The sequence below is a fragment of the Poromitra crassiceps genome (genome assembly GCF_964638095.1).
Source record: "Poromitra crassiceps genome assembly, chromosome: 9".
Classification (NCBI taxonomy): Eukaryota; Metazoa; Chordata; class Actinopteri; order Beryciformes; family Melamphaidae; genus Poromitra; species Poromitra crassiceps.
This window is the reverse complement of record NC_139630.1, coordinates 15705368-15716500: the sequence shown is the minus strand read 5'-3', so window position 1 is coordinate 15716500 and position 11133 is coordinate 15705368. Positions and strand designations below refer to the sequence as shown.

General features: G+C 41.2%; 1 protein-coding gene across 1 annotated transcript in view; it reads right to left on the bottom strand.

The window, feature by feature from the left end:
- Positions 1-559: 559 nt before the first annotated feature.
- The window catches only part of LOC310782935 (NACHT, LRR and PYD domains-containing protein 3-like), a 130465-nt gene continuing 119891 nt past the window's right edge, over positions 560-11133 (bottom strand). The window contains exon 12 of the mRNA XM_083643724.1: positions 560-2942. Within this exon, the coding sequence (XP_083499850.1) occupies positions 2392-2942 (551 nt within the window). The 3' untranslated portion in view covers positions 560-2391. The remainder of the gene's footprint in view (positions 2943-11133) is intronic.

Here is an 11133-nt window from a genome sequence, read left to right as displayed (position 1 = left end):
GGTAGTAAAATAATAAAAGTTACAAGATAGAGAACAATCAAATAAACAAATATATGAGTACAAAATAAAGATAGCAGATATAAAACAAATCAATTAAAATAAGTATAAAAAATACAAGTTGAGCTGAAGCAGACTGTGTTGCACAGTTTGATTTCACTACTGTTGACAAAATGTGCTATTGTAAGTCACTTTGCTTCACCAATTATTTCTAAGTCACTTTGGATAAAAGCGTCTGCTAATGGTGTAATGCACTGTAATGCATTGTCATTCTTGTCCTCTTTATTTTAGGACCCTACATTTCATCTGCGCTCACCTAAAAAACATCCATATGAATACGTAGGTACCAGCCATGTTATGCCAGCTCTGTGGGAAGCGGGTGTAACATGATAGCTCCAAAGTCGGACAGGTTTTTGACAAAGATAAATGGGCATGACTACTCAAACGGGTCCCTTGACCTCTGACCTCAGGATATCTGAATGAAATTGGGTTTATCAGAACAATATCTTAAAGGCATTACAGACATATGTCAGCTACAACATAGGGTGGCTATATGAGCTCCAGGGACCTAAAGACAGTGTTCTGCAGGCAGTGAAAATATGTTATTCTTGCCTCTTTTGTTTCTCTATTTCTGCACACTGGCACCAAAACAGTACTGAGGAAAGTGGGTGTGGCTACAAAGCTGAGACTCTTCTTGTGAATCCAAAGAGCCCAATTGCATGAATGTGTGATGAAATATGGCCTCATAGTAACATTCCAATGTGTGACAGCATCTTTTTTTTACTTGACCTTTGACCTGACTGTATAAAATGACCTATTGTGAGCTCTAGGATCATCACAGCCTTGTTAAACTCTCTAGACCCAGAATGCAGACACCTAGACCATTCAGAACATGTATGGGATGTTCACGGAACATAAGTGGGTTTTTCTGAGCCATTTTCAGGAAATACTGCATAACGTTTTGTTTAAGGTGAGGAGGTCTTCAGGTGGAGTTTTGAGTAGATTTGAACTGATACACTTTATTATTTTAAAATACAGTGTTTTTATTCTCATAGAATTGGGCTTTATGGTATATTTACAGAACTGTATATATGGACAGTAAATTGAAGCATTGGAATAAACCCTCACTCATTGTTTTGTACCTCATACTGTATCTGCTTTGGTAGAACTTTTTGGTTTGAGTCTTTGCCTTTACTAACTGACGCTCCTCAATTATATTATCATATTATTGTGCTGCTTGGCACAAGTTTATACTGATACTCCAAAATTAACTTTGAAGTCCTTTATATCATTTCTCAAATGTTATTATTTACAGGAGAGGATAATTATCAAAGATAGGCCAAAAAGTGCTGACATGGGAGATCCTGACAATAAGAAACACCTGGGATAGTGAGTTGTGGTATTGACAACATAACCAGTAAAGTTGATCCTTGTACAGAACAGTGGAAATATGAAAGTTGATGAAGAGATTTACACCTGTGGACTTGGTTCTGTCATCTTTCGTGTCTTGGTCATTTTAATTTTCAATAAAATGTCAGCACGCGTACACAAACATACACACAGACACGCACATACGCTTGTGCAGACAGATAAACAGACATAAACACACACACACGCACGCGCGCGCACACACACACCGATAAACAGACACACACAAACACACACACAGATAAACACAGACACACACAGAAACATACCCACACACGCACACACGGAAACATACATGCACATGCACATGCACACACGCACTCGCAGGCACACGCACACACACACACACACACACACACACACACACACACACACACACACACACACACACACACACACACACACACACACACACATAAATGTAGACACACATTCTGTCCCAAATATATGCACAAATACATACATTTTATGTGGGATTTCTGTTTTCCACACATGCACACACACACACACACACACACACACACACGCACACACGCACACACACACACACACACACACACACACACACACACACACAGATGAACAGACACAAACACACAAGCACACAAACACAGATAAATGCACAGGAACATACACACGCACACATAAACATACAGACATACATGCGTGCACGCACGCACGCACACACACACACACACACACACACACACATGTGCGCGCGCACATGCATGCACACACACACACACCCTGATAAACACACGCGCACACACACACACACACACACACACAGATAAACACACACACAAATCCACACACAAACAGACAAAAACCCACACACAAACCGATAGAAACATACAAACACATGCACACACAAGCACACGCACAGATAAACACACATGTACAGAGATCCTGTACAGAGTGAAGCATCATGCCAGCAGCTGTGTTTGGTCACAGTGTGTTTCTCTCTCACTCCTCTATCTGACACAGAGACACTGAGGCACCAGAGTCATACTGAGAGAACCCACACCCAGGGTAAAGTGGTTCAGTGAATGTGGAGTTGAAGGTGTGGAGGTGAGTCAGTTTGTCAGAGGAAACTGTGTAGAAGGACAGAGAGCCAGCAGGCCAGTCAAGATAGACTGCTACTCTGTTAGACACAGAGGAGGAGGGGGGAGGTATGACTGTTTCTCTGTTATTGTGCTTGGCAGAGTAACCACCATTATCAAGGCAAATCAGACACCAGGACTTTTTATTCTGTCCAAGCACACAGTCATCACCCTGTCCTCTCCTGCTGATTCTTCTGTAAGTCACTCCTATCTCAACATTTCTTTCCCTCTCCACCTCCCAGTAACAGCGACCAGTCAGACCATCTCTACACAGCAGCTGAGGCACGGTGTCAAATCTCTCTGGGTGATCAGGATATGGCTGCAGCTCTCTCACCAGCGTCACCTTTCTGTTGTCTTCAGACAGGAGGAGGTGTCTCTCTGCTGTGTTTGGGTCCAGTGTGAGTTCACAGGCATCTGATGAGACAACAAGACTCAATACAGCAGCAGCTTCTCATCTAAAACACCTGTTGTGTTTATTGTTATTCTATGAATAACTTCACTGTTAATTATTCAACAGCTTAATTGTTGTGAAAACTTTATATTCATTTATTAACAAGAAAAGGCAACAAACTTCTCTGTCTCTCCCTCTCTCTGTGTGTGTGTGTGTCTCTCGCTCTCTCTCACACACACAGACGTGCGCACGCGCACACACACACACACACACACACACACACTCACACATTGACGCGCGCGCGCACACATGGACAAGGCTGCGAGTGACTTCTTATTCTGTCTCTCTCTGACTGTCTGTCTCTGTCTCTCTCTCTCTGTCTCTTTCTGTCTATCTCTCTCAGTCTGTCTCTCCCTCTCTCGGTCTCTCTGTCTGTCTGTCTGTCTCTCCCTTTCTCTCTCTCTCTCTCTCTCTCTCTCTCTCTCTCTCTCTCTCTCTCTCACACACACACACACACACACACACACACACACACACACACACACAAACACACACACACACACACAATTTGACTTCCTCTTCTCTCTCCGGCAGCTAAGAGCATGCCGTGTTGTGTCCCTGCTCTCCACGTGAGCATGGTAAAAGTGACTTCTAATATAAGTTAATGAGTCTACCGCTGTCTGAAGTGCTTCGGCGGAGTGTGGAATCTGCGCGAGTGCGGGTACAGTGATTCAGTGCGTGCGGTGCGGACAGTGTTCAGTGTTGGCGGTTCGGCTAATGCTAAGTAGACACCGTTAGCTCCCTGCATAAACTGGACAGTGTACTGTGTTAACTGTAGTGCTAGCAGGTAGCAACAGTTAGCTCCCTGCAATCGATCTGACAGAGACTGTGACGCTAAAAGTTAGCCACGTTAGCTTCCTACAGCTTTCTTGACAAGAGGACAAGAGAGGCTGGCATTTTCCAGCTAGCCTCCAACATCAACTCAACAGAGAGGGACCAGACGGGACCGGACAGCGCTGTGGGGAATCACCAGGCAACGCCCCGCCTCACGTCTGCCACCGAGGGGAAGCAGAGAGTTTCCTCTACAAGGACCAAGGAGCGGGAGAGAGGATCCGCGCTCAGTGGCTACCGAGAGCCACTGCGCACTGACCCACGTTCGGTGGGAGAGTTAACCCTTTCCCTGGAGCCTGCTGGAGGATCACAATCCGTGTCCATCATCTTCCGTGGACCAGCATTCACAAGCAGCAATCAGGCCTGCCTCAGGGTACCATTTAAGTGTGCACACTACAGTAAACAGGTTGCAGGCTTTTTGTTGTTAAGGTATTAAGGTAACTAATAAGAGTGTGGGCCCACTAATACATTTGGTGTTTACAGTTTGAATCCCATTCGGGATAAGATAATTAAAGGTGCAATAGGCTATATTTGTGTTGATTCAATTTAAGCTGTTTAGCGTGCTTTGACAGCATCTAATTTATTTTATGGTTCAACTAAAGTGATAAGAATAATTCCCTCAGAGGAACAAGGTGAAACCAGTTAGTTGTGCATCTGGCCGCTACTGGAAAAGAGAAACCCTTTAGTTATCTGCTGTGTCTATAGCAGATACTGTGCAGGTTTATTTCTTTTATTTGGGGGATATACTTACATACAAACAAGTACAAACAAATACATATATATTTTATTTTCTATTTAGGCCAAGTTTTGTAATAAATATATTATTCTTTGCTATATAAAACTGTTTAAAAGTGCTTCATTTCATTAAGGTGCATTTTCATTAAAAGGGTTAAAAAGCCACAAAGGACACCACACACCTACTTTAAATAAATAAATATTTGCACATGGGAAAAACGCAACAGAAGTCGCAAAATTACTAACCAAGGAAATGGAAAATGTTGCAAAATGGTTAAATGACTCTTGTCTCACCCTTAATGTTGGTAAAACTGTAAGTATGTATTTTACAAACCGTAACAAACTTATTGATTGTCCTGTTATCTGTGTAAATGGGCAAAAAATTAAGAATGTGTCTGAATTTAAATACTTGGGTGTCACACTTGATCCGACCTTGAACTTTAAAAAGCATATAAAAAAATTAGCCAACTCACTGAAGTTCAACCTTGCAAGCTACAGACACATAAGGAACTCCCTTACACTTGAGGCATCTTTTACTTATTTCAATGCAATGATACTCTCACACTTTTTATACTGTATAACAAGTTGGTCTCAGGGAGGAAAATCAGCATTAAGACCACTTGAGTCTTTGTATAAAAACGCCCTCAAAATCCACGATAAGAAAACACGTCGCTATCATCATTGTAATATACTCAATAAATATAATATGCTGAATTTTGGACATCTGATCATGCACTCAAACATCTGCTTAATTTTCAAGATCATCCATAACGCTGCTCCTCCCCCCTTGAGGAACCTTATTTCACTCAGCTCTGAAAAAATGTCTCGAGCTACCAGGTCAACAACTCGGGGGGAGTGCAGAATCCCACAACGTAAGACTTCTTTTGGACAATCATCCTTCACCTTCACGGCAATAAAACAATGGAACAGCCTTCCAACAGAACTCACAACAACAACAAACTTTCAAAGTTTCTCCCGCCAAACAAAACAGTGGTTATTTGCACAGCAAAGTTGCACACACCTGTAAAATAGAGCTATTGTCTGTGTGTGTGTGTGTGTGGGGGGGGGTATTCTAAAGGTTTGTGGGTATGGGGATGCAGGGATGATTAGATTTTCTGTTTACTAGTGTTTTGTATCTCTTAACGTGTAATTTCCTTATTTTTTAACCTTTTTCCTATGTTTCAGATTCTATTTTTCCTACTGTTTTAAGCTTGTATTTTACCTGCCCAGGGACTACGGGTGGAAAATAGCATTTCTGCTATAACCTGGTACGATGCATCTCTCCCTATTTTATAGGGTTAATGTTCTTGTACACTGTCCCTGTATTAAAAATAAAGAAAAAAAAAAAATTTCAAATTCAAATAGTGTTTATTATTTCATTCATAAGTATTTCCTTTAAAATTAGACAGTTACCCACTCAATACTCTAACGAAAGTATATATTACCAGTTGTAATATCATTGAGTGTTAGTTAAAGAACCTGGGCGCTGTTTAGAAGGCTAGTAGAGCAGAACAGCGTTACACGTGATTGTCCAGTGATCGCACAGCTTGCTGATAACAGACCAATAGCAGGCGGAGCTGCGGCTCTGTGGGAAACCTCTGGTCTTGTGCCATCTCATCTGAGCTGGCAAAACGCCAAACTAGAGGCTTCAGAACGTGAGTCACACAAACCAATAGGTGACATCACACTGACTCTGTCCATCTCTTTATACAGTCTATGCTTTTAGCCACAGACTACACATCACACTGACTCTGTCCATCTCTTTATACAGTCTATGCTTTTAGCCACAGACTACACATCACACTGACTCTGTCCATCTCTTTATACAGTCTATGCTTTTAGCCACAGACTACACATCACACTGACTCTGACCATCTCTTTATACAGTCTATGCTTTTAGCCACAGACTACACATCACACTGACTCTGTCCATCTCTCTATAGTATATGCTTTTAGCCACAGACTACACATCACACTGACTCTGTCCATCTCTTTATACAGTCTATGCTTTTAGCCACAGACTACACATCACACTGACTCAGTGGACAACACATCACACTGACTCTGTCCATCTCTTTATACAGTCTATGCTTTTAGCCACAGACTACACATCACACTGACTCTGTCCATCTCTTTATACAATCTATGCTTTTAGCCACAGACTACACATCACACTGACTCTTGTCCATCTCTTTATACAGTCTATGCTTTTAGCCACAAACAACACATCACACTGACTCTGTCCATCTCTTTATACAGTCTATGCTTTTAGCCACAGACTACACATCACACTGACTCTGTCCATCTCTTTATACAGTCTATGCTTTTAGCCACAGACTACACATCACACTGACTCTGTTCATCTCTTTATACAGTCTATGCTTTTAGCCACAGACTACACATCACACTGACTCTGTACATCTCTTTATACAGTCTATGCTTTTAGCCACAGACTACACATCACATTGACTCTGTCCATCTCTTTATACAGTCTATGCTTTTAGCCACAGACTACACATCACACTGACTCTGTCCATCTCTTTATACAGTCTATGCTTTTAGCCACAAACAACACATCACACTGACTCTGTCCATCTCTTTATACAGTCTATGCTTTTAGCCACAGACTACACATCACACTGACTCTGTCCATCTCTTTATACAGTCTATGCTTTTAGCCACAAACAACACATCACACTGACTTAGTCCATCTCTTTATACAGTCTATGCTTTTAGCTACAGACCACACATCACACTGACTCTGTACATCTCTTCATACAGTCTATGCTTTTAGCCACAGACTACAAATCACACTGACTCTGTCCATCTCTTTATACAGTCTATGCTTTTAGCCACAGACTACACATCACACTGACTCTGTCCATCTCTTTATACAGGCTATGCTTTTAGCCACAGACTACACATCACACTGACTCTGTCCATCTCTTTATACAGTATGCTTTTAGCCACAGACTACACATCACACTGACTCTGTCCATCTCTTTATACAGGCTATGCTTTTAGCCACAGACTACACATCATACTGACTCTGTCCATCTCTTTATACAGTCTATGCTTTTAGCCACAGACTACACATCACACTGACTCTGTCCATCTCTTTATACAGTCTATGCTTTTAGCCACAGACTACACATCATACTGACTCTGTCCATCTCTTTATACAGTCTATGCTTTTAGCCACAGACTACACATCACACTGACTCTGTCCATCTCTTTATACAGTCTATGCTTTTAGCCACAGACTACACATCACACTGACTCTGTCCATCTCTTTATACAGTCTATGCTTTTAGCCACAGACTACACATCACACTGACTCTGTCCATCTCTTTATACAGTCTATGCTTTTAGCCACAGACTACACATCATACTGACTCTGTCCATCTCTTTATACAGGCTATGCTTTTAGCCACAGACTACACATCACACTGACTCTGTCCATCTCTTTATACAGGCTATGCTTTTAGCCACAGACTACACATCACACTGACTCAGTCCATCTCTTTATACAGGCTATGCTTTTAGCCACAGACTACACATCACACTGACTCTGTCCATCTCTTTATACAGTCTATGCTTTTAGCCACAGACTACACATCACACTGACTCTGTCCATCTCTTTATACAGTCTATGCTTTTAGCCACAGACTACACATCACACTGACTCAGTCCATCTCTTTATACAGTCTATGCTTTTAGCCACAAACTACACATCACACTGACTCTGTCCATCTCTTTATACAGTCTATGCTTTTAGCCACAGACTACACATCACACTGACTCTGTTCATCTCTTTATACAGTATATGCTTTTAGCCACAGACTACACATCACACTGACTCAGTCCATCTCTTTATACAGTCTATGCTTTTAGCTACAGACCACACATCACACTGACTCTGTACATCTCTTTATACAGTCTATGCTTTTAGCCACAGACTACACATCACACTGACTCTGTCCATCTCTTTATACAGTCTATGCTTTTAGCCACAGACTACACGTCACACTGACTCAGTCCATCTCTTTATACAGTCTATGCTTTTAGCCACAGACTACACATCACACTGACTATCCATCTCTTTATACAGTCTATGCTTTTAGCCACAGACTACACATCACACTGACTCTGTCCATCTCTTTATACAGTCTATGCGTTTAGCCACAGACTACACATCACACTGACTCTGTCCATCTCTTTATACAGTCTATGCTTTTAGCCACAGACTACACATCACACTGACTCTGTCCATCTCTTTATACAGTCTATGCGTTTAGCCACAGACTACACATCACACTGACTCTGTCCATCTCTTTATACAGTCTATGCGTTTAGCCACAGACTACACATCACACTGACTCTGTCCATCTCTTTATACAGTCTATGCTTTTAGCCACAGACTACACATCACACTGACTCAGTGGACAACACATCACACTGACTCTGTCCATCTCTCTATAGTATATGCTTTTAGCCACAGACTACACATCACACTGACTCAGTCCATCTCTTTATACAGTCTATGCTTTTAGCTACAGACCACACATCACACTGACTCTGTACATCTCTTTATACAGTCTATGCTTTTAGCCACAGACTACACATCACACTGACTCTGTCCATCTCTTTATACAGTCTATGCTTTTAGCCACAGACTACACGTCACACTGACTCAGTCCATCTCATTATACAGTCTATGCTTTTAGCCACAGACTACACATCACACTGACTATCCATCTCTTTATACAGTCTATGCTTTTAGCCACAGACTACACATCACACTGACTCTGTCCATCTCTTAATACAGTCTATGCGTTTAGCCACAGACTACACATCACACTGACTCTGTCCATCTCTTTATACAGTCTATGCTTTTAGCCACAGACTACACATCACACTGACTCTGTCCATCTCTTTATACAGTCTATGCTTTTAGCCACAGACAACACATCACACTGACTCTGTCCATCTCTCTATAGTCTATGCTTTTAGCCACAGACTACACATCACATTGACTCTGTCCATCTCTTTATACAGTCTATGCTTTTAGCCACAGACTACACATCACACTGACTCTGTCCATCTCTTTATACAGTCTATGCTTTTAGCCACAGACTACACATCACACTGACTCTGTCCATCTCTTTATACAGTCTATGCTTTTAGCCACAGACTACACATCACACTGACTCAGTCCATCTCTTTATACAGTCTATGCTTTTAGCCACAAACTACACATCACACTGACTCTGTCCATCTCTTTATACAGTCTATGCTTTTAGCCACAGACTACACATCACACTGACTCAGTCCATCTCTTTATACAGTCTATGCTTTTAGCTACAGACCACACATCACACTGACTCTGTACATCTCTTTATACAGTCTATGCTTTTAGCCACAGACTACACATCACACTGACTCTGTCCATCTCTTTATACAGTCTATGCTTTTAGCCACAGACTACACGTCACACTGACTCAGTCCATCTCTTTATACAGTCTATGCTTTTAGCCACAGACTACACATCACACTGACTATCCATCTCTTTATACAGTCTATGCTTTTAGCCACAGACTACACGTCACACTGACTCAGTCCATCTCTTTATACAGTCTATGCTTTTAGCCACAGACTACACATCACACTGACTCTATCCATCTCTTTATACAGTCTATGCTTTTAGCCACAGACTACACATCACACTGACTCTATCCATCTCTTTATACAGTCTATGCTTTTAGCCACAGACTACACATCACACTGACTCAGTCCATCTCTTTAGTCTATGCTTTTAGCCACAGGCTACACATCACACTGACTCAGTCCATCTCTTTTGCTAATAACTTTTCACAAGACCAAAACCTTCCATTTTGCTTAATGTGCATCACCTCTACTTGCTATTCTTTGGATGTCTACCAAGAGGCCATAACCAAGGCTATTGTAGAAGTCAAATGTTTTCTGCACACACCCTACATTGTTTGGATATCTTATGCATGATGGAACAACAGTTTACCATTAAATAATTAAATAAGCTTTCCCATTCAATAAAGAAGTATCCTAGGAATCTACCTTAAAGCCATTTAACTTTTTATGTTTAATTTACATGTGTCCAAATTTAGCCTTCCGGTCTTTGTGTTGAAAGAATTTCAAGAAATATAAATATATATATATAAATATATATATATAGTCTATTGTCAATTAAACTAGATGTTCCTCTTAGTGTTACTATGTTAATTCTATTGGGTCTCATAGATTACTACTTTAATCTATTGTAAAAAAAAAAAAAAAAAAAAAAAACGCGTGCTTTTATTTTGAAAGGCAAAAGCATTCAACCGGAAGTGAAGTTGTAAAAAATTGCTGCTAACTTCACAGGCATTCTTTCCCCACACGGAAGAACAACCAAAAACAACGAATGACAGCGTTTTCATGTGATGACTGACAGCTAGTTTGAGTGATGCTTGACAACTAGTCTGCAGGACGATCGACAACGTTTTTGTGTGAGACGTGAGGCGTGATGCCTGACAGCTAGTTTGAGTGATGTCTGACAACTAGTCTGCAGGAGGA